This window comes from Neophocaena asiaeorientalis, unplaced genomic scaffold (assembly GCF_003031525.2).
Source record: "Neophocaena asiaeorientalis asiaeorientalis breed wild unplaced genomic scaffold, Neophocaena_asiaeorientalis_V1.1 scaffold220, whole genome shotgun sequence".
Taxonomy (NCBI): domain Eukaryota; kingdom Metazoa; phylum Chordata; class Mammalia; order Artiodactyla; family Phocoenidae; genus Neophocaena; species Neophocaena asiaeorientalis.
The window spans coordinates 3,889,023-3,913,710 of NW_020174042.1; the positions used below are offsets into that span (position 1 = coordinate 3,889,023).

The following is a 24,688-nucleotide window of genomic DNA, read 5'->3' on the forward strand; positions in this document are numbered from 1 at the left end:
ACTGGGCCCGCATGCTGCAACTACTTAGTCCACATGCCACAACTGCAGAGCCCATGTGCTGCAACTACTGAGCCTGTACACTCTGGAGCCTGCAAGCCACAACTAAAGAGACTGCATGCCACAACGATAGATCCCACGTGCCACAATGAAGATCACGCATGCCGCAACTAAGACCCGACGTGGCCAAATGAGTAACTAAATAAATATTTTTAAAAAGAATAAAAAGAAATCCCTTCAACCTTTTAACTTTTTGTTTTCTGAAATCCCCCACCCTTTTATGTTCTGGGAAACAGTTTACCCAAAAGAACGACCCTTCTCCATGTGACTTAGATAAGACTGTCTGTCGACTCTTTCTCATGTCTCCCTGCTTGACTTGTGACTGTGACAAGACCAAACACGGATCTTTCCCCTTTCACCCAAACCTGTTGAGGAGGCCAGCCACAGACTCCCCAGTTCCTCATTCTTTGTCTCGTGAATGATTAGCTGAGATTAGAACTATCTGTCTGCCTCAAACTAGCTAGACACAAAGATAAAAATTTCCTCTTCAGGGAACTGAGATGCCTCCTGATTGCAAAACAAACCCACCTGTGAATTCCCCCACCTGTAACCTGTCTACTCCACCCTATAAAAGACTAGGGCAACACCACCCTGCCAAGAAACCCTGATCTTTGCATCTGGGGTGCTCTTCATATTGCAATTAACTGAATGAGGTCAATTTCCTTACTTGTTCAGGTATTCTCTTTGGCAATAACATCCACGAAAGGGCTGAGAATAAAAAAACAAAGTAAAAAAAGAAGAAAAAAGGAAAAAACTGATCTAAGCACACTGAGAGAGAGATGAGTCATAGAGCTACAAGGAAAAGGAAGGTGTAGTTGCCTCAAGTCACGTACTGTGGCTCATTAAACCTGTACCTCCGCAACTGGATTATTAAACCATTATCTATTCAGCTTCAGGGAAGAGGAACAGTGAAGGAGTTCATTAATTGATTTCTGGACTGAATTGAATGAAATCTATTAATTTCTTTAGTGCTAATCAGGGAGAAGTTAAAGGTTGAGAAAGGAACAAAAGCAGCCCCTGACAAAAGCTGCCCTGGCACTCACAGCTATGCCATGGTATTCGCCTGTTGAACATAATCTCAGACAAGGTTACTCAGAGACCTTGATAAAGTGAGACAAAATAAGGCCACTTGATAATTTTGCCTAGGCTACTGTGCCACACACACAGAACCAAACATCCTACTATCTTGGCTGAAATGAGTGACTGATGCTTCTTTACCAATCTCTGTTTTTCCTTGCTTCAGCCTGCCCTCCTTATGGATAAGATTTGAGATAGCCAAAGGCAGAATTGCCTTTGGCTGATGGCATCCAATTTAGAGAGAACCTTGCTTCCTTAGACCCTGTCCCAAGGCATCCTCTTACTGAGACATCCCATGCTGCAACAAGTAATTAACCCAACCTGTTTACTTTGGCTGGAGGACATCGACATGGTACCACGGCTAAACCACCAAATAATCCTAAAGAAATCAATGAAATATGTTTTTAAAAAATGTTTTTTGAGCTTGTTACAAAGCAAAAGCTATTAAAGGAAACAGTCACCAAGGAATCAGAACTAATGTTTGATCTCTGCTAGAGAACTGGTTTAATGACAGTAAACAAAGGACTCCCCTGAGTGGAGGGCTGTGATGGGGAGGGCGGGGAAGGGCTCCAGGAACTGTGCACATTTCATTAATTGTCTTTGAGATTAGCACGCACAATAAATCAACATAACCAGAAACCTTTCTAGATCCTATTTCTACATTCTCATCTTCTGGAACTTCAGGAGCTGTGGCTCCAAGTTCATTATGTTCCTCAGTCTATCCTGAAATCCATCAAGAGAGAAGTTCTCTCTGTGCAAGGCTCACACAACCAAGAATATTAGAATTAGAATATTACTATTTTGCAATCCCTAATGAAACAATAGATCTGGAAAGTGAGCATCATTGGCTGTTAAAACCATTAGGTGAATTGTTATTTAAATTCTTAGTCTGTATCAGGTATGAAAACTATAAAATCCATGCATGGTGACGAAAACTTGCTGTTTCTTAATATTCACCCACACTCCTTAGTTTAGCTGGTACCCAATGCCTGGAATAGAGAATAGTTCCCTGGCCTCCCTGGCAGTAAGTTGTGGTTATGTGACTAAGTTCTAGTCAGTGAAATGAAAGCAAAACTGCACGTGGTAACTGCTAGAGCCTTCCTGTCAACCCTTGCACTCTTCAACTTCATAGCTTCTTCAACCCTGCTGCCTAGATTAGAACGCAGACACCTTGGATGGCGAGTCCAGGCTATGCTCAGTGTAAACAAGAGAAAAGACAGCTGCGTCTTGGACATCAAGGAGCACCATACAGCCCTAAACTGCCTTCCCTGTCTTTTACATGATAGAGAAGTAAATGGGGAAAGCAGGAAGCCCAAAGCTGGCTGAGCCTGGAGGGGGAAGGAGAGGGGAGGAGAGGGAGAGGTGGGGAGGAGGGAGAAGAGAGAAAAGACAGGAAGCAGGGGAAAGGGTACAGCAGTGGGCAGGACAGGGAGAGGAGCAAGAAGGGCGACAGGAGGAGGAGCTGGGCCAGCCCTGAGGTCTAAGCAACTGTTCTGCTTGCGCTTCCTGGAGCCTTGTAAGAGCGGGTTAAATTGGAAACTATTAACTATGATACTTTCTACAGAAAACGAATTCAAAATTATGGCAATAATAAGGTGCTGAGCTCATTATCTCAGGAATGAAGGCCATAGCTAGGTTGGACTCAGGCAGGGCAGGTTCAGGAGGGCTCTGGCTCCACATAACCGTTTACAGCTTCAGGTATCACATTTAAGGCAGTACATTGCTCAGAGGAAGAAGAGGGATCTTCTCCCATGGCCCCTTCTTAAAAGTGAAGAAACCTTTTCCCATAAGCCTCCCTGCAGACTTGCCCTCCAGTGTCACTGGCCAGAACTAGATTATATATCTATTATTAGAACAATCACAGGCAGAGAATAGGATCATCATGAATAATACACCATTCATATTAACTCGGGTCTATCTCCAGAAGGGGACAAGATCACCTTCCCCTTAGTCACATAGGGGAGAGACAGATACAGGACCACTACTTCTGGTGGGGCAAGTTGTGCAGTACAGGACTCCAGGGGGCCCCACTCACACTCCCACTCATTGTCATTTGTAAAGCTATTATGACAAGTTTCCAGCAGATGGCAGTGAAGTGCTTGGAGAAAGGCCGGCTTTTTCTGATTCACACCAAGTCACAGTGAGGTGATAAGGTAGGTAACAAAAATCAAGATTACATTAGAAGGGAGGTGGGGATGAAGGTGGGAGACGAGTGCTTGCTTGGTAGGTAATGAGAGTCCTGCAACATAAAGTAAATAGTCAAATTCATTGTAAACCTTTTAAAAGTATGTGTGGTAAATTCTATTTTAAGGAAATAATTCATTCCAGATTTAAGAGAAGTTTTAAAAATCTTTATTCAATAAATTCTAATGTAGTTACTCCGAAGGAAAAAAAGAAAACTGGACAGATATTCTAAATTGAAAATCATTATGTTTATCAATAAGAAGTTTTTAAAAATCTGTCAAGATTGATTTCTACAAGAGCAGCAGCATTCATACAGCAAAGACCCTACTTTCTCTCTCTCTTATATCAAATGATTAAGGTATATAGAAAATTATGACACCTTGGAAAAAGATACCAATTGAATGGATGAAATATTATTACCAAAGATCAATAACATTATAAGGCATGATTAATTTTAAGAAATCTGGGTAGGGAGGGTGGGAGGGAGGGAGACACAAGAGGGAAGAGATATGGGAACATATGTATATGTATAACTGATTCACTTTGTTATAAAGCAGAAACTAACACACCATTGTAAAGCAATTATACTCCAATAAAGATGTAAAAAAAAAAAGAAATCTGAGCTTTAAAGAAAGCTTTAAATTTCCTTTACTATTTCTGTCATGTATCCACAGAAAACGAAAATATAGTTAGAACTAAACAAGCAAACAAAGGAAAAAGTTGGCAATACAGAGTGATATGTCAGGAAAAATATTTTAAGAGAGACTGAGTAATCAATTTTCTTGTTGCTGTAACCTCTACCACCTTCTCTAATAACAAAGCAAAACTATACAAATAATTATGTGATATAAGAATGCAAGTTTTTAGGGCTTCCCTGGTGGCACAGTGGTTGAGAGTCCGCCGATGCTGGGGATACGGGTTCGTGCCCCAGTCCGGGAAGATCTCACATGCCGCAGAGCGGCTGGGCCCGTGAGCCATGGCCACTGAGCCTGCGCATCCAGAGCCTGTGCCCCGCAATGGGAGAGGCCACAACAGTGAGAGGCCCACATACCGCAAAGAAAAAAAAAAAAAATGCAAGTATTTTTAGGATCAGTTTACACTGTGGGTCAATAATATATGCAACGTGTGCGATGAAATGGAATTCCTTTCATATCTTCCCTGTGACCACGGGCATAGTCCCATAAGAAATAATCCAGAAGAATGGAATTGATCTCTCCACTAGTTTTTTCATCCTTTTTTTCAGTAAGCTCCAGAAGACAATCCCGGATCAGCTCAACACACCAAAGTGAACACCCTCTGATTTCCACCTCTTGCCTATTCCCATACGAAAGCACTTCTCCTGAAAGGGAAAAAAGACAGAGCAAGAAGCACTAATAGTCAATGAAATGAAATCTACTCAAAACTTTACTATAGGACAAAACACAGTATTTAAATAGTACTGATTTTAAAATTGTAAATCTCAGATTTATTTTTGGTAATTTAAACCATTTCTAAACTCAGGCATTAATTCAAAATTGCAAGTTAAGTTCCACAATGACAAGGACCATGTCCAGCTTAGTTGTCTCAATATTCCTAGGACCTAACCTAGCACCTTGCATATACTAGCTCCCCAATAAATAAAAAGTATGGAGTAACCATACTTTTTTTTTTTTGGCTATGCTGGGTCTTTGTTGCTGTGTGCAGGCTTTCTCCAGTTGCGGCGAGCGGGGGCTACTTTTTGTTGCGGTGCGTGGGCTTCTCGTTGTGGTGGCTTCTCTTTGTTGCGGAGCACAGGCTCTAGGCACGCAGGCTGCAGTAGTTGTGGCACGCAGGCTCAGTAGTTGTAGGTCGTGGGCTCTAGAGTGCAGGCTCAGTAGTTGTGGCACACAGGCTTAGTTGCTCCGCGGCATGTGGGATCTTCCCGGACCAGGGCTTGAACTCGTGTCCCCTGCATTGGCAGGTGGATTCTTAACCACTGCACCACCAGGGAAGTCTCTAACCATACATTTTAAAATATGACAGCAAGATTATTAAATTACTTTTAGAGAGGATTTAAATTTTGGGTTTAATGTCAGGAAAAATAAAAACATTATTGCAAAATGTGGAGGACTCCTAGGGGGCCAAATAAACAGTACCTCCCTTCCCCACTTAACACTGTCTTGGGGACATGCCAGGTACATCAAGGAAAACCTAGGAAATCAAAGTTCTTAGCTTAAGCAAGGAAAACCATCATCATTCTTCGGATTTAGGATCCTTGAGAGCTTGTTTGGAGGTTCTAGCAGGGGAGTGCAGCTACTTGTATACCTTTGACCAAAGAATGGTCCTCCTCTATCAGGGAAGGTCGTCCTCTTCCACCGAGTGTGCAGCTTCAGGAGGGACGCACATGGAGCAGTGAGGGAGGAAGGGGACACCCGCCTAGCCAGCCAGATCAGCCGAATCAACCCTGGCCATCAATGGGGTGACAGATGTCACAGCCAGATTGCCCTTACATCCTGGATTCAGGATCCTTTAGTCAGCTCTGCCTGAATATGGAGCCGCGAGCTCCTATAGGACCTGCAGTATATTCAGCGCCCATCTCCAGGGTATATCTGATCCTGCAGGGTGGGCGCTGGCAGTGCTTTGCCAGGGAGACTAGAGCTGGGCTCATCAACTCAACTGCCTATAAAGATAAGCCAGATAGAGTAAGTGGATGCAGCTGCCAGATGCAAACTGTGGTGAGCTAGAGAGCATGTGCTGCCCCGTGTAAAGGTAAACCCAATGTACCTATATTTCTCTACTCTTACAAGAGAAGCCAGAAAGTTGATTTTCATGTGAAATCTCCTATTTGTCAAGTGCTGATAACTAATTAAAAATCACTTAAAACACTGTTCAAGCCAAACAAAATACATCTGCAAGCTATATTTGGCCTCTGGCCACCAATCTGTACCCTTGTACAGAGCTTCACAGTACCTGAGAGGCCCTGTGATCCACTGAGACCTAGGGAAAATACCCTAGCCCCATTGAGTTCCACTCTGTCACCTAGGATCTTAAGTGTCCCCTCCATCCATCTCTCCCTGATCCCTGGGGCAGGTGGAAGAACAGACACTGGCTGTGTCCCTCCATTTCCTTACTTTGCCCCAGGTGCCAGCATACAAATCCATTCTTCAGTTCTCTTGCTAATCAACTCCTTCAAACTTGACTATCAACTTGCCAGATTTGCCAAATCAACCATGACAGTGAATTTGGAGGTAGATACCACACCCAAGTGGAGCCATTAGATAAGACCACTGCCCCAGCTAACAGCTTGACTGCAACCTTGAGCCAGATGGCACTCAGTTAAGCAGCACCCAAATTCCTGATCCACAGAAACTGTGAGATAATGTGTTACTTTAAGTCATTAAATATGAGCATAATTTGTTACACAGTAACAAATAACTGTAGAGTTGAACTGTGTTCCCCCCCCCCCAACAAAAAAATACATTCGAGTCCTAACTCCTGGTACCTGTGGATGTGGCCTTACTCGTAAAGAGCCTCTACAGATGTAATCAAGTTAAGATGAGGTCATAACTGTGTTAGGATGGGCCTTCAATGCCATGACTGCTGTCCTCATAAAAAAAATGAGAGGATACGAAGAGACAGAGGAGACACAGTGAAGAAAGCCATGGTTGGAGTGATGCAGCTACAAAGCTAAGGAATGCCAAGGACTGCTGGCAGCCACCAGAAGCTAGGAAGAGGCAAAGAAAGATTCTTCCCAACACCCTTCAGAGGGAGCAAGCATGGCCCTGCAAACACCTTGATTTCAGACTTCTAGTCTCCAGAGACATGAGAGAATATATTTCTGCTGTTTTAAGCCATCAAGTTTGTGATAATTTGTTATGTCAGCCATAAGGAAACTAACAAAGTAACTAATACAGCAACTTACAGTATGGAATAGGACATGGACTTTGAAACAGAAAAAGAATGAAACCATTTGAGAGGACTGACATAGATTAGAGTCAGGGAAGGTAACTTGGCCAACATATTAGGCCTAAAAGTCAGCCTTAGAATCACAATGAAGAATCTAATTTAGCCAAACTGCATTGTCAGTCTTTATAGCTAGCTAAAAAATATGCCTTTGGCGAAGAGATGAGCTAAAGATAAAATGAACAGAAATCTAGGTAGGTAAATGAACAGAAATCTAAGTAGGTCTTCCAAGGGCTGCCCTACCCAGAAGAGAAGAGAAGAAAAGAATTATACATGTAGTATATCCTCAAGTTTGGAAAAAGTATCACTGGATATCAGTTAAGGAAGTTTCTACCTCATCTAATCAAGCCACCTGGTTCTAGATTTCACTTAAGATAATCTTTAGGGACTTCCCTGGTGGTCCAGTGGTTAAGACTCCATGCTCCCAATTCAGGGGGCCCGGGTTCAATCCGTGGTCAGGGAACTAGATTCTGCACGCTGCAACTAAGAGCTCGCATGCTGCAACTAAAAGAGCCCACATGCCTCAACTAAGACCCGGCGCAGCCAAATAAATAAATATTAAAAAAAAATTTTTTTTAATCAGTGTCCTAGACTTATGTGTGCTCCTTTATATTTATAGGTTCTATCAATTTTTCTCCTCTAGTTGTTAGTAAAGTACTTTTTGGGGAAAAAAAAATTCCAACTTTGCTTAAATAAACTAAGAGGCAAGGGAATTTGCTCCCCCTATGACAAACTAGCGAAGGATAGTTTGAAGCTGGATGTAATAAGAGGCAGTAACAGCTGCAGCTGGACATTTGGAAAAGAGCCTCTGGAGGTGAAATGGATGGTACAAGAAAATTCAGACAACTCTGTACAACTACGCTGGGTGATCCCTTCTCACCAGAGTTTTTCTCACAGTAGCAGAGACAACTGGGTGCTCTAAAAACTCAGGAGAAGGAGACAGACAAAGCATGGAGAGTTAGGAAAAGCTATGTGGAAGAGGTGACAATTGAACTAAGCCTTTGTGGATGTGTAGGATTTGAATTGAAAAAAAGAAAATCTGGGTGAGGGAAACCAAGCAAGAGTGTGTTTAGAGATAGGAATGAACATTCTATACGTTGGCCAAAAAAAAGATCAGCTGAATATGGCTGTATGTAGAAGCCCTGACTGCTAAATGTTGTCCCTTTTAAAGGTATCCAACAATTAATGACCCCAGACATGAGCATTGTGACATAAAATAGCTTGTTACTTTTCAGATGAGGAAATGGGCAAAACAGATTGCCCAAGGCTGCATAAAAACCTGGTAGAAGCAATCATAGAAATAATGGTACTTTTATATCCTGTGCTATTCTTATTTTCGGTGATTGAAATCTATTTCACAAGAGAAAATTATTCAATCATAAAAACTACTTCTTTTAAAAATAAAGAAAAAAGTAGCTGAAAATACTGTACCTAAAAGAGAAATTAACACGAAAATTGTACAGTATAATTATTTTCCTTATACAAAGAAATGTTTAAAAAACAAAAAGCTACTTTTCATACAAACACAATTATCTATACTCACATATTATAATAAGGCTCCCACTCTTGAGAATCAATAATCAAACCCAATAATGGTAAATAAATAAGCCTAGGAAAGTGAGTGACTTGTGCAAGATAAGCCAGTGACAGACCTTGGAGCCTCCTAATGCAAAATCCAGTAAATATTACCTATCTCTCAGCCCACCTGTTTTTTTTTTGTTTTTTTTTTTTCCTGTACGCAGGCCTCTCACTGCTGTGGCCTCTCCCGTTGTGGAGCACAGGCTCCGGACGCACAGGCTCAGCGGCCATGGCTCACGGGCCCAGCCGCTCCGGGGCATGTGGGATCTTCCCGGACTGGGGCACGAACCTGTGTCCCCTGCATCAGCAGGCGGACTCTCAACCATTGCGCCACCAGGGAAGCCCTCAGCCCACCTTTTATTTCACAGTGTAGTGTGCTCTTCAGCTTAGCACTCTTTAAATACAAACCTGAACTGTCTTAGTGTTGCACACCTTCACATGACATAAATTTAGGTTTCATTTTATTATAAGACTCTGAAATGATGATGTCCAAATAGTGTGATTTCCAACAATATCTATATTCCACACTGTAAACAACAAAAAGCAATTTTCTTTGTAATTTAATTGCCCCTGCATTCTTCTTTACATGTGCTTTTAACAGTAATAGTGTTTTGTTTTGTTTTTTAAGGAAAGAAGACCTTTTGTGAAAGAAACTAGACAAAGACCCAACATATAACAAAGAATGGCTTAATTAAGCTGGCAAACCTTTGAGAAGTTTCTCCAGTAGTTCGTCAGAGTATTTCAGGGCTCCCAGGTAAACAAGAACCTGAGGTAATCTATAGTCAGCAAACATGGTGATTCTGGAGATGTCCTTAAAGCAGCCGTCTCCTTTTCCCTCTAATACACTCCACGTATCTGCCACAAGGATTTGGGCCCGTTTGTAAAAAGAAATTCTTTTCCCCTGATGAATGAGGAGAATATAAATGTTACCTGGGTATGTGAAAGCTTTATGTATGCTACTAAAAAAAAGGCACACACAGAAAACATTTTTCAAGGGTAGAATAATCTTACTCTTTGGTAAGAAATTATAGGCCTTCTACAGAAAAAAAGAAGGGGTCTAATAAATACTAAGTTATCTCTATCACTCCAAATTTACTTCCTATTTTTCAAAGCACATAAAATACAATTTATGTAATCATGGCACTATTTAGTGTTCTTTTTCAATGGCATTACTTCATATACATATTTCTGTGTCACTATAATCCACCTGCTTGCTATTGTTAAGGGCTAGATAGCATTTCTTTAGAAAGTTTAAGTTAAAAAATGTATGTTTTTCTGATTGCAACATAATTCACATTAATTGTATAAAATATGGAAGAGTATAAAGAAGAAAATAATCATTCCTAAATTCACCTCTGAAGAGAATTACAACATCCATTTTTTAGTTTCCTTTCAGATAAAATGATTAACTTATTTCAGAGATAAAGACAAAACTGATCAGCAGCTATAATTTATCAAGTCTACCCTTTTTGGAAATGGTCCAAGTTAATATGTAAGTCTATATAACAAAATTAGTTACCAATTATATTTATACATGGAAGAAACAAATTTAACCAGGCATTATAAGATAATGGGTCATAATTTAACTCAAAAATTCCCTATAGGGACTTCCCTGGTGGTCCAGTGGTTAACACTCCATGCTCCCAATGCAGGGGGCCTGGGTTCAATCCCTGGTCAGGGAACTAGATCCCACATGCCGCAACTAAAGATCCCATGTGCCGCAACTAAGACCCCGGTGCAGCCAAATAAATAAATGAATTTTTTAAAACTCTCTATAAAACTACAAATGCTCATTAGCTTTCACTATGGAAAAACAGATAATTACAGTCTACTCCTAGTCCTAACACCAATGCTAATAACCTCAAATCATCTTCTATAACTGCTAGTCTGCTAAATGTGAATAATCAGTATCACTGGCTCCCAAAATATATTCTGACCACCTTGGAGAATGTTTAAATAAGTAAATGACATAAAGAAGTAAATAAAAAATGAAATTAAATTCTTCAAGGAAAGACTCCATATAAAAATTCTTTAAGATGATAATACAGATTCCTTTATTTACTAAAAAAACCTCCAGTGCTACACTGTCCTAATGAGAAATAACCTAATATTCCTTAACCTTAAGGTATACCTCTTACAATCAATCCAGATTTACTTTTACTAAATAAACTAAATTTCATTTCTTTTTTTTTTTAAACTAAATTTTCTAAGGCCACCACTAAAAAAGCAGGTATCTTGTTTTCTAGGGCAAACACATACACTCATTTTTTGACATAGTGTAAAGACTGTAAATTACAATGAGTGCTGGGGGAACAAATCACCACTAAGAAATATCCCTATATCATTTGCTAATAATCTATATTCTCAAACCTATCAAAATATGACAACCTGGCAGCTGTTCCTCTATATACACTGGACTTATATATGGTAACTAGGTTTCTAATTCAAGTCTACTTTATTAAACAGCAAGGCATAAAACTTAATTGGCAAAATAAAACTGTTTCAAACAAAATTATTACATCATAATATTTACTATGATAGAAGCTACTGTCTCCTATTTTTAACAAGATTCATAGAGCAAACTGGAAAAATCTAGGAACCAGACTTATATAACAAAATCAGTGCTGGCATCTAACAAAACACAAATTGTCACATCATGAGCACTGTTTCCATGGTAGCCAACTAGTATCACAAGGATTAGATTATAATACCCTAAAATGAAAACAAAAACAAAAACAAATTCAAGCAAAGAATCTAAAAATAAACTCAAATCACCTATAAAACATTTTCTTAACAAGCTGATATGGTTTTTAGTAATGAAATAATTTTAGTAATAAAATTCTACATCTGTAAAATATTAACTGATATCACTGAAAATACCAGTAAATCCCCAAATAACAATTACCCTATATTTCCATAATATTGCTTTGTGAATAAAATATTTTCAAAATAGTACCTTTATAAAGTAATTACCAGTGTAAAACTCTATAACCATGAGTTGATTTTCTGCAACAAACTTATTATGAACAAATTAGAAAGGTCAAAAATTACAAATGCTTAAGAGTAACATAAAATGTTATCAATTAAAATATCAGAAAAGCTCATGCTTTTCATGTATATTTATCAGTACATCAGCGTAAAGGAAGCCAATCTATTAATTAGGACTTTTATATAGCTACTGAATAGTCTAAATCAGAGTCACTTGAAGAGCTTAAAAAAAATAGTTCTTTTACCCATAGATCAGAATCTTTGAGGATGGTGCTTTGGAAATGTATCTGAATTTTGAAGCTTCCTAACTGATTCTGGGGCACAGCCAGGTTGGGAAATCACTGATCTAAAACTGTCTCATTTAGACAAATTTTCTAATTTCATTAATTTGTTCATAATATCTAAAAGTGAATGATAAATCGCAGTAACTAAATAAACATTAAAAACAATTGTAACTATTTTTATGTAACTTGCTGAAGATTAAAAAATACAGCAACCAATACCATGACCATATTACGAAGGAGCAGGGAAAAGGGCATTCCAATACGCTGTGGCTGATCATCTTTCTGGAGAAGAGTTACCATTTTTATGTATCACAAGCCTGAAAATCCTGGCCATGCTCTGACTCAGTAATCCTATTACTAGGAATCCATCCTAAGAAAATATTACGGGTGTAAACTGTTGTCAGTATTGCTTATTATTATATAAAACGGAAAACAATAAGATACAAAATTTAATTTAAAAACTAAAACTGTGTATCACAATTATTCTGGTAAAATAGTTCAGGCAAATAATTATGGTAATGTACATCCATATGGTGGAATACTGTGAAGTCATTAAAAATAGTAGTATGGAAAAAAAAGTGTGCTGTGAAAGAATTTTTATTGACATAGATGCTCATAATATGTTAAATTTTAAAAGTTTGTATAGCATAACTCTCCCCCACTCATATGTATACACATTCACACACACAGAGAAAAAGACCAAATTGTGAATAGTGGTTACCTCTTGGCAGAATAAAGACTGCTCCTCTGTACCTTCCAAATTCTGTATTAATTTGTTTTACTTTTGCAATTAGAAAATTTTAAAATATGGATTAAAAGACATTTGATTTTAGCACTTTCTGAATTCAGAAGCAGCACCCAAACTTAATTTGAATTCCTTTAGACTTGGAATTAATTGAGCAAAGTGCTCTAACTATTTATATATCTTTTAAATGAATATGCAAAAGTAACTGTAAATTAACTAATCAAAGGGTTAAGTGAGCACCCACTACATGCTCAGTGTTATGTTAGGAATCATACGGCTTTCAGAAATATAGTGCTTTTGTGTAACAATAATGATAATCTTATGAAAAAATACATGAAAAAATATAATACTCCTTTAGGAAAGTGTTAAAAGGTTTAGGTTTGATTTTTGTTACATTTTGGGGATATTTCTGTAAGAATGTATTTTAGAAATAAATACTGATGGGAAATGGTTCAGGTACTAATTTTCATTTAAAATGTATCAGCCTTAAAATTAATCTATATCCTGGTACAGTTTTTAACTGAACTTTTCAGCATACATAACAAATCAAAAGAAAGCACTATGCTGTAAATAAAAGAGAAATTCAACAAATGCTTACTAAATCAACACCATAATCTACCAAAAAATCACTCCTTTCTTTCACAAAGACAAAAATTCAGGACAACTTGAAAGTAAATAAACTACATGGTGTCCTGAATTCATTGCATCCTGAAGTCATGTTAGATTTAATCTCAGCCCTTCTTGTACAACAACCATGTCAGTTCTGGAATACACAGAGTCTCAGCCACATTAATGGCAGTTTGATTTATTTTATACACTGTTTAATATATTTATAAATGATGGACCAAGGAACTTGATCCAAATTTCCTGAAAAACAAGGTTGAAATGACATACTTTGAAGACAAAGATAAATCTCAAAGTACCCTCTGCATTAGTAAAATTGTTCCTCAGAAGAGAATAAAGTTCAACAGTGGCCTAGGGCCTCTTTTCTAAGAACTGCCTCTGTCCGGCCCATTCAGTCCTCGCCCAGGAGTTTTAGAACCCAGAGGAAGTTTCTCCCTCTCTCCCTGATGGCTGAAGTGATAAAATGCAAAATTCATGGACCTTTTCTACTTCATGGAGAAAGCTGGTCTGCAGTAAAGGAAAAATGGAGTCAAGAGAAACAAAGAAGAGAGACTGAATCCTGACGGCATTGAGTCCCTGATCCTGGATGTTTATCCCCAGTACCTATCCCCAAATTCTTTTTGCTTAAGTTTTTTCTTGTTTTGTGTCTGTCAGTTGCAATTAAAAGAATCTTAACATACATAATCAGGCATCTCTCACTTTACAGCAGAACTGAAAAGCTAGCTATTTCTTGACTAAATGACCTAAGATACACTAGTTAACCTTTCTTTTTTTCAGACTTTGGTTCTTGGTCTGCAAACAGGACTGTAATGTTCCTTGTCCCTAGGCCCCACAGAGTTGTTCTGCGGATCAAATGAGAGCGTCTGTGCAAACACCTTGTAAATCATAAAGAACGATTTGAACAATATTACTGGTAATTTTAGTTGCAGAATTGTGATCACAAAAGGGTAGCTTCAAAATTTTAAGTTGACACAAGTATTCATTAACTTAGTCAATAGATTTACATTATATGATCCCCCTGAAGTTGCTTTCAATTCTACGTCACAGTTAAAATAAACAGTGATAACAAATTCTAAACGAATTATACAAAAGCAAAATCCAGGTGTACACTGGGAGAGTACACAAAATGTTCACCCTTTTAAAAGAATGCCTATTTAAACTCTTTTGTACCATAAAGCAAATAATACTGTTAAAGTACCCTGTGTATGAAAAAGAAAACACACAGTATATATACATTAGAACTCTGCAAGAAATATTTTTTATTAGAGAGAATTTAGTATACATCCTGATTTTCATCCAATGAAGTAAATTTTTTGAAGTACTAAAAGGACCTCACTATCCCTAAGTGACAACATCATGTTGAAGGTCTAGTGTTAATTCAGGTTTGAAACATTTTTAAAGGACAGAATAAAGAGAATACACTGATTAGAAAACATTAAGAAAAGTAATATCTTTGAAACACTACTTAATAATTTTGTTATTGTTCCTTTGTTCCACATGGAAAAAAATTCCAAAATTAAAATTTTTATTCTCAAAAGGAATTCTGGAAGTAAAAGAGTTAACTATGAGAAGATAATTAAAGAACTCTAAAATGGCCAACAGGGGCTTCCCTAGTGGCACAGTGATTAAGAATCTGCCTGCCAATGCAGGGGACACGGGTTTGAGCCCTGGTCCGGGAAGATCCCACATGCCGTGGAGCAACTAAGCCTGTGCGCCACAACTACTGAGCCTGCGCTATAGAGCCCGTGAGCCACAGCTACTGAGCCTGTGTGCCACAACTACTGAAGCCCGCGCGCCTAGAGCCCGTGCTCCGCAACAAGAGAAGCCACTGCAATGAGAAGCCTGCGCACTGCAACGAAGACCCAATGCTGCCAAAAAATAAGTATATTTTAAAAAATAAAAATAAAAAAAATTAAATGGCCAACAGAAGCAACTCACCTCAAACTGAGTCACATCTCTATAAGAAGGAAAGCTTTCAACTACCAGGTGCAATAACTTCTGAGCACTTTTATCACTTTTCCGGACACAATTAAGAAAAGAGCCTTCAAATTTCTCAAGCAGAATTTTCCCAGTTTCATTGAGAATCCGATGCCTCTCTTCTATCAAAGGCATGGGGACGTCTGTGTCAGAACGGAGTATATGCCGAACCTCATCCAGGGTAACTGTGGCATAGTACGAAGCACTAGTTATTGGTATCCCTTGGGGAGAAAAGAAAAGGCATTGGAACAACGTCATACATTTATATTCATTAGGCCCTTGCTATTGCAACACAATTAAAATGAAACCACATAATTCTTAAAGGAATGCATAATTGTTATAGGAATGCAGTAAAAGTGGATGAGTAATTAAAAATCAGAAGCAGATCCCTCATTCTCTATTTGCTTGTCTGTATTTGTTCATCCACTTCTAACAATTGTAATATTACATCAGATGTATTTTGACTGTGTAAAATGTGTTATAATTTCTGCCCTTTGTTCCTCAGATGCCATCAAAGTGGCATTCTTTAGAAAACTGACTTTGACTTAGCTGTGACAATGATAAATATTAGAATCATTTCCCACTGAATAAAGATTTCATGCCAGCCTCTTCTCATACTTTTAAGCAGAGGTACCGGCAGTGAAGAACTTCAATTTCGCCTTATCAACACATTATTCCATCTCCCAACCCGCTCTGTGGGACCCTCCCACTAAACTGAAACCTCAAAGCTGCTGGGTCTGACCGGGAGAAGGGGCACCAACCTTCGTCCAGGGCTCTGTTGACCGCGGCGCACAGGGACCAGTACCCACTGTACGTTTTCCCCCCGTACCCCACCAGACATCTGTGCTCGTCACTCTCCGACCAGAAGGAGAAGTTGAGCGTGTCTGTCACGAACACCCAGTTAACGGCGGCCTCGTCGGCCGCCTTGGGGTTCAGCTCATGAAGGGCCTTCCAGGCCCCCACGCGCAGCTCGGGCCCCGCGGCCTTGGCCAGCAGAAGCTCGGCCACCCTCCGCACGCCTCCGCCGTCAATGAACACATCTCGACTGTTCTCCGCAATGAATTCTGCGGACTCCCTGGGAGTCAGAAGCCCGTCCATCCGCCCCTCTCCTGTGGAAAGGGAACCGACGCTTTCGCCCGCAGGCCAGCCAAACTCTCTTCCCTCTCTAGCTGGGGCAAGGGCCAGGGTCCCCTACGACTCCTCCTCCCTTTCCACCGCGGGATCGCTGCCCTAAAAGGCTCCCGCCCTCTCAGAGAGGCTAGCAAAACCGACTGGGCCCGGCCCCGACAGCCGAAGCCGTACCAGACTGGGGAACTGTGCATACCGCTGCGCTGCGCAGCGCGCCAGCCCGAGGCCGCAGGCACTTCCGGGAGGGCGGCCCCGCCCACTCGCGCCGGGGCGCACTCCCAGGACCCGCCTCCGCTTCTGAAGGTCTGGAAACCGCCTCGAAGCGTCCGGCGCGCCGTTGCTGGGAGTTGCCCACTCCGAGACGTGGGGCTTGGCCGTTTTGCCCGTGCTCCCCCCTCCCTCGGGCAGGTGGGCCTGCGTCCGCCGCTGTGGCCCGAGTCGCGATGATTCCAACCGGTGTACTGCGTTGCCCTCACTCGGCTCCCGCCCCTCCCCTCTCCACGGAGGGCGAAGTCTGGGCAAGATATCCGTGGCGACGCCCTGCATCCGGGTTCCTGGAACGCGAGGAGCTTTCTGGCCGCGGGTCTCGGTATGGGGGGCCGAGCCACCCCTAGACTACGACACGGGTTGGCGGTCCCGCCACCTCCACCCCCATGTCCCAGGCAGGCCACTTCTTCATTTTGCTGAATCCTGGCCCATTTGGAGGTTTAGGATTAGTTGGAATGTTTGGAGAAATGGATGAGGAAACAAGTGTCTTAAATCGTTAAATTAATATTATGTGCCTGGATTTGTGCTTAGATACCGAATCCCATGTAGTCTACGGCCGTGTCAAAAGCAGCAATCGTAATCCCTATTTGTGCAAGAGAAGCTGAGTGATTCAGTGCTTACTTCCTGGTCATAGCAGCGGTCTGGGCTGAGATTCCATCTCCAAGTCAAGGGCACTTTCCACGAACCAACCTCACCAGTGCCAACCATCCTGGTCAAGTAAGGGACTATGTCAGTGGCTCTAATCAACTGAAGAGACATTATTATAAAATATAAGTATCACCTTACAGCCCCAAACTTAAAAATGCAAAACAAAACAAACGCACACAAACCTTCTAGTAGTATAAGGAGAGAGGTTTAGGAGTCAGTTTAGTGATGATCCAAGTTTGCCTCGTGATGAAATTTTGGTATAGAGGCATGTATTTTTTTCTCCTTCAGAGACTTAAATCTCCATGGATCATATAAAACGTTCACATCTTTGAAAATCACCCATTAAAAATAATCATCAGTAGTCATCTCTAGTTATTGAATTGGGGGAGTATTTGGAACTTTAAGTCTGACAACTGTGCCTTTAGAGAAGCAGAACACCTTCATCCCTGCAGTTTCTTCATTTGGATAAGAAAAAGGAATTTTAAGAGCTTCACTACGATTTACTCTTCCAGAAAAAGTCACTAGTACAGTAATACGGTTGTTGAATAAATGTCAACCTGTTGACTACCCTAGCAGTTGTAAGTCTTGGGAGTCAAAGAAGTTGATTAGTAGGGAGTTCCCTGGCGGTCCAGTGGTTAGGACTTGGTGCTTTCACTGCCACGGCCCCAGGTTCAATCCCTGGTCCGGAACTAACATACCGCAAGCCATGTGGCCAAAGGAAAAAAAAGTTGATTGATTAACAAGAAAATTTAGCAATCTATGAAAGAATCCAAGAGGTTAAATAATTTAGGCCATTTTCTTATACTGAGGCTTGTTGACAAAAAAAAAAAGTCAAAATTCTATGTTCAGGCTATTGAGTGAGACATAAGAGTAGTATAAACAAAAGTAAAACATGCTTCCTTCCCTCAAGGAACTTGTTAAGATAAAGCATAAACTTTTCGTGTATAAGAGGAGTTTTTTTTTTTTTAAGTGTGTTTGCAAGATGCTAGGAATAGAAAAAGTGAGTTCTTTACCTACTCAACATCCTTTCCCTCTTTCTTCCTTCCCAGCAGAATTCTTTTTTTTTTTAACATCTTTATTGGAGTATAATTGCTTTACAATGGTGTGTTAGTTTCTACTTTATAACGAAGTGAATCAGCTATACATATACATATGTCCCCATATCTCCTCCCTCTTGCGTCTCCCTCCCACCCTCCCTATCCTACCCCTCTAGGTGGTCACAAAGCACAGAGATGATCTCCCTGTCCAGCAGAATTCTGACGTTGTTCAGGAATCTCTCTCTTACCCATAGTTGGTGTAGCACAGCATCCTCAGCTCCAGAGGTGGTCTGGACTGGTCTAAGGGTAATATTACCCTCTTGCCAGGGATTGGATTAGGATCATGCATGTTCCCCAGTTCACCTCAATGAGTTGCAAGGATAGGTTTGCAGGATGCTTCCAGAAAAGCTATTCCAGGAGAACTTCCAGAAGTGATTCATGCTCCTTCTGGACATGGTTGTTCTTGGATATGAGGCTTGAAATTGCTACAGTCTTTTTTCTTTTTTTTTTTTTCGGTATGCGGGCCTCTCACTGCTGTGGCCTCTCCCGTTGTGGAGCACAGGCTCCGGACGCGCAGGCTCAGCGGCCATGGCTCACGGCCCAGCCGCTCCACGGCATGTGGGATCTTCCCGGACCGGGGCACGAACCCGTGCCCCCTGCATCAGCAGGCGGACTCTCAACCACTGCGCCACCAGGGAAGCCCACGTCAACTCTTAAGTTTGTCTTACTTTTGGATTCCAGTTATCTGAGTTAATAAACTTCCTTATAGTTAAAGCAGTTTTGAGTTGGGTTTTCTATTATTTGCTATGAAAGCTTCCTATCTTAGGTAGCAAATACAGACATGCTATCTGACATCTTATGATCTAGTGGGGAAGGCAGACAATCAAATGTCTGGGTAGAATTATGCTTCAAGCAACAGAAAACCAGATTCTAGTGACTAAACAAAAAGGGGATTGTTATTCTCATATAATAAGAAGTCCAGAGGTAGGCACTGCAGGGCTGGTGCAACACTTTGAGAATGCCAGCAAGGAGCCAGGCTCCTCGCTTCCTGTCTCACTATCACTAGTATGTGGCTTTATGGTTGTAAGATGGCTCTACCCTTACAAAGCATTGTGTCCACAAAAAGAAGTAAAGGGGGCAAAGGGCCAAGGAAACATGCCAACTGAGTATGTTTCTTTTGAAAACCTTTGCCAGAAGCTCTTCCACATAGGCATAGGCTTTTGAAGAGATCAAGGGAGGGAGGCATGGTCAATGATGTTGTGTCCCTATCATTTTCCACCCCCCAAACAGTAATCAAGTTAGATTATTCCAGTTATCAAGAGAGCCATCATTCTGAATAGCTAAATTAAATGTCAAGCATTGGCAACAATCATTGCTACATCTGCTATTTTCTGTCATGATCTGCTATGGCAGATACTTAAAAAAGTGGGTTAAAATGTATTCTTGGGCAAAAGTTGGCTAGAGCAATGGATGGACATTGCTAGAGAGCAGTAGTTTCTGATATATGCAGAAGGAGGAAATTAAAGAAGTAAAATGGATTTTGTGAAGGTAGGATATCTGTTATTTTCATTTCTCCTGACTCTCCCGAAGTGACCAATATACTAAAGCCCCAAGAAGGCTTAACAGAAAAGAGATATGGTTCACTACTATGTAATTTTTCTGTTCATTTTCTCCTTGATTTATCCATGTATAGCATTTAAAATTGATCACTTCCTTAAGTTCACTCTTGGCTTCTAGGGCATTATATTATCCTAGTTTTCTTAGTACCATTGAAGGCTCCTTCTCTTCCTCCTCTCTTCTTATTGTATGTAGAACGTCCCATCTACAGGCTTTGCTTAGGGACAGAATGGACTCTTTTTAGTGAAAACTCTGACTCTTAAATACTTCAACTTCTATTTAAAAATATGCAGCTATAATGGAATAAATATATCATTTCCATTATGTATCATTAACATTCTCACTACAGTTCAAAACCAATTAGAATTTTTTTGAACCATAGTTTGCTTTTAACTAGTGAAATATTAATATTAACATTTCCTACTTTGGAGGAAGAACTAAGTATTATTGAAAAAACAGTACAGAGCTTCCAGATTGGTGAGATTCGGGGAGAGTAACATGCTGGGAGAGCATGGAAGCTCCATGCCCCTTCCCACATACCTTGCCCTATGTGTCTCTTTCATCTGGCTGTTCCTGAGTTTTATCCTCTTACAGTAAACTGATAATCTATTTATTTTCCTTGCTGTCTAAAAAACACAACAAAGTTCTGGAACAAGCCAGACAGTCCTTGAGAGGTTTGCTGAGTTCCAGGGATGTTCCTTTAGCAGATTACAAACAAGACTTAAATGTCATTGAAGAAATGATTTCAATGATATTAGAGATCATCAGTTCCTGCCTGCCAAATTCTCTTCACCACCATCCAAACTTGGTGTATGCACTGCTTTGAACATGAGATCTCTTTGAACAATTTTGAACTCACCCTTCATTTCAGGATGTAGCACAAAATATTGATCTGGTAATCACCTTCTTTAGCTCAAGGATGCTACAAGCTGGAGCTGAGCTGTCAGTGGAGTGGGTTCTGGAAATCATCAAGCAAGGGGTTGTTGCACTGCCCAAAGACAAGCTAAAGAAATTTCCATAACTGATATTTAAATATGTGGAAGCAGGGCAGGGGAAGGGGGAATTGGATGAAGGCAGTCAAAAGATACAAACTTCCAGTTATAAGAGAAATAAGTACTAGGGATGTAATGTACCACATGATAAATATAATTAACACTGCTGGATGTTATATATGCAAGTTGTTAAGAGAGTAAATCCTAACAGTTCTCATCACAAGAGAAATAAATTTTTTTCCTATTTCTTTAATCTTGTACCTATATGAGATTATGGATGTTCACTGAACTTATGATAATCACTGCATAATAAAATTGATGTATGTAAATCAAATCATTATGCTGGGGACTTCCCTGGTGGTGCAGTGGTTAAGAATCCACCTGTCAATGCAGGGGACATGGGTTCCATCCCTGGTCCAGGAAGATCCGACATGCTGTGGAGCAACTAAGCCTGTGCACCACAACTACTGAGCCTGCGTGCCACAACTACTGAAGCCCGTGCACCTAGAGCCCATGCTCCACAACAAGAGAAGCCACCACAATGAGAAGTCCGTGCACTGCAACGAAGAGCCCCCGCTTGCCACAACTAGAGAAAACCTGCGCACAGCAATGAAGACCAAAAAACAAACAAAAAAATGTAGCCAAAAAAAAAAATCATTATGCTGTACATCTTAAACTTATACAGTGCTGTATGTCAATTATATCTCAATAAAACTGGAAGAAAACAACACACGAACCAAAAAAACGCAAATGTGGAGAAGTTCTGGGGAACAGAAGTAGACAGATTGCCTGGTGTACCTTCTAGTAAAGAGGATCACATGATCATGTTTGCAATGCACACTTTGATTTGCCGAATTGGTGCCAGTTGGCAGCAGATCACTTAGTAGTGAAAAAAAAAGGTGTGGGTGGAGTGGGGATTCACAGTAACATATGCAAAAAACCTACTTTTATAAAGTGCAAAAATAAACAGATACAAAGGAATATTTATCATGACAGAAACTGAGGCAGGGATTAAGTGCTGGTGTTTTATCTATGAGGTGCAATCTGAGGGCATTGACAGTGAGGGAGAGGAAAGGAGGAAGTTCGGTTGGCAAGTAACACAGGGGGACATAGTATGTGTGCTGGCTACTGCTTCACGATGAGCCTGGAAGAGACACAGCTAATCACTGTGTAGAAGCATTGGCACAGCCTGCACTACCCTGGACAAACTATGTGAAGAAACTGCCTCAGAGCAGTCTGTGGAAGAAGAAAAGAAAGGAAATCCTCTTCTCTCTCTCTGTCTCTCTCTTTTTCTAGCTGTTTTAGGATTTTAATGTTCTTCACCTATTCAACATAAAATACTGACAATATATAAACAATAAGGGAAAAGACTCTTCAGCAAAGACCTTCCAGAACTCACAGTTTCCCTCTGGTCAAACACTATAAAAGAACATTCAAGTGAACAAAGGATAAGGGAGTTTAACAGAGAATTTTAGTTCAACGGCATAACCAAAAAAGAGCCAATCAACCAACCTTCTCTTCTACTCTTTGAAAGGAAAGCAAAAGTGAACCTGAGAACTTCTAAATCTTTTTTGTAAAGCAGCTTTAAAAGGGAGGGAGGGTGGAAGTGGGGAGCGCAACTGTGGCTAATGTAATACTACAATGCAGGAAGTGAAGGATTCTAACAAATTCTAAAAGTCTCTATGTGTATTACTGAGAACCACATTATTGGAAATATAAGCATGTAGTGATATAAACTATTTGGTACTAAAAACAGACCTTGCTATATAAACATGTAGTACGTCACTTTTGTCTCTTTATGAAAATAACAGTATAAAGAAAGATCTCCCGTTTGCCCTTTAGTCTGGAACTTCTGAACACTCAGCACACGGTCAGTGCAGACCTGAATTAACAGCTGCAGAAGCCAGGAGACCCCACTGCTGTCACTTTGTAAAGGATCAAGGATCGAGTTTCTAGAGAACACCATCCACCCTCCTCACTGTGTGTTTGTGTGCCTCTAGAAACTTCAGTTTGCATAATTAAGTCCACAATCAAGTGTGAATACTGAGATCTAGCTAGAAAAAGTAGTAGCAAAGGCAACATAAGCTAGTTTTTGTTAGAAAAGCAAGAGGAAGATTTTTTAAATGTTTCCAGTTCAAGTCAAGTCTAAGTCCCACCAGCTGTGGATGTTTTGCTATTGTTCCTTGAAAAAAAGAAGAGTCTATAATAAATATGTCCATTCGAGAAAAATGCCATGTTTGTTAAGTTTTTCGTAGCCATTCCCAAGTTACTTTAAATTTTGTCCGATGTTCAAGGACAGAGTACGTATTGGTTAGGATGTGTTCATAGATGTATCTCCAAATAATTTTTCATGAAGGCTGCCAGCTTCTGAACATCTTCTCTCTTGTTGGCATTATACAGAGAAGCCATGATGCCTGCCACAGACCCACGCCCTTTCAAGGAGATTATATTGAATTCAAAAGCTTTATTGAGAAATCTTTTAGTCTAAAGCATCATCTCCTTTGGCATTGCCAATGCAGAATGGAATATTCATCTTGCTTCAGAATGGAATATTTGCCTTGCTTCTATTCTGGGCTTCACTGGATATATATAGGATCCTTGAGAATTATCAATAACATCATAAATCATTTGAGATTTGACAGAGCTAAGCTTCATGGTTGCTTCACCACTGTTAGTCTTCTTTTTGTTTTTGCAGAACTTCTCTGACCAGGGATCAAACCCTCGCCCCCTGCAGTGGAAGCATGGAGTTTTAACCACTGGACCACCAGGGAAGTCCTTCACCACTGTTATTCTTAATATACTCCAAGACCAAGCCAATGCCATAGAAGCCGAAACAGGGAGCTGTGTTGAATAGAGTTGTTTCTGGCTTGCACTTTGTATTCCAGGATGGAGGGGCACTTTCTGAGGGTGAATCCTAGCAGGATATCTTGAAAGATCACCACTGTGACCCCTGAAGAGCCAGCATTCTGCTGGGCACCATCAAAAATCACACCAAACTTGTAAACACCAAACTGGTTTATATGGGAAATTTGAGGACGTGTCAAAAACCAGCAGTGCTCCCCTGACATCAGGGATAAAGTAAAATTCTACTCTGGACCTGGTCTCATTTGTGCAGCAATACATAGAGGAAGTGACCTGATTGAAGTTCCAGGGGCTTGGATCCAGAATTTTCCTATAACTTCTAAGTTTAGAATGGATGACACTCACAGTTCCCAAACTTCTAGGCTTCTGGGGGTTTTCACGTCAATCAGGTTTAAGGGGACAGCACTGAACTGGCCCAACCAACCCTCCTCTTTGCACAAAAATCATTATCTGGAACGGTTAACAATTTCCACATGAGATTCTTTTTTTTTTTTTTTTCCACATGAGATTCTATGTGCCGTTAATAATCTCAGCTAAAGCTGATGGCCTGTGGCTCATTTCAAGAACACTAATGCCGACTCCTTTGTGGTCTAGTAGTTCCTTTTGTATGTCTAACAACACAGAGCTAGGCAGCTTGGTGGCCTGAGCTAAATATGACTGCCTACCTCCAAGTGTTCGCAGTGCATCCCGAGCGAGCGGCAT

At 40.4% G+C, this 24,688-nt stretch overlaps 1 protein-coding gene and 1 pseudogene across 1 annotated transcript; both read right to left on the reverse strand.

The window, feature by feature from the left end:
• Window positions 1–4,277: 4,277 nt before the first annotated feature.
• Window positions 4,278–16,734, reverse strand: QNG1 (Q-nucleotide N-glycosylase 1). Its single transcript, XM_024753886.1, has 4 exons — window positions 16,197–16,734; window positions 15,397–15,656; window positions 9,523–9,718; window positions 4,278–4,657 (listed from the first exon to the last, which is right to left on the reverse strand). The coding sequence occupies exons 1-4, from the start codon at window positions 16,531–16,533 to the stop codon at window positions 4,425–4,427; spliced, it is 1,026 nt and encodes a 341-aa protein (XP_024609654.1). The 5' UTR covers window positions 16,534–16,734; the 3' UTR covers window positions 4,278–4,424.
• A 6,712-nt stretch (window positions 16,735–23,446) lies between these two features.
• Window positions 23,447–24,688, reverse strand: LOC112405419 (phosphoserine aminotransferase-like; annotated as a pseudogene).

Bases quoted from the DNA above. Each gene is read 5' to 3' on its own strand.
- QNG1 (XM_024753886.1), bottom strand. From the start codon at position 16,533: ATGGACGGGCTTCTGACTCCCAGGGAGTCCGCAGAATTCATTGCGGAG. The intron at 15,657-16,196 runs GTTGGTGCCCCT...TTTCTCCCCAAG, and splicing joins CAACAGAGCCCTGGACGAAG to GGATACCAATAACTAGTGCT. The intron at 9,719-15,396 runs GTGAGTTGCTTC...CTCATTCATCAG, and splicing joins GAGATGTGACTCAGTTTGAG to GGGAAAAGAATTTCTTTTTA.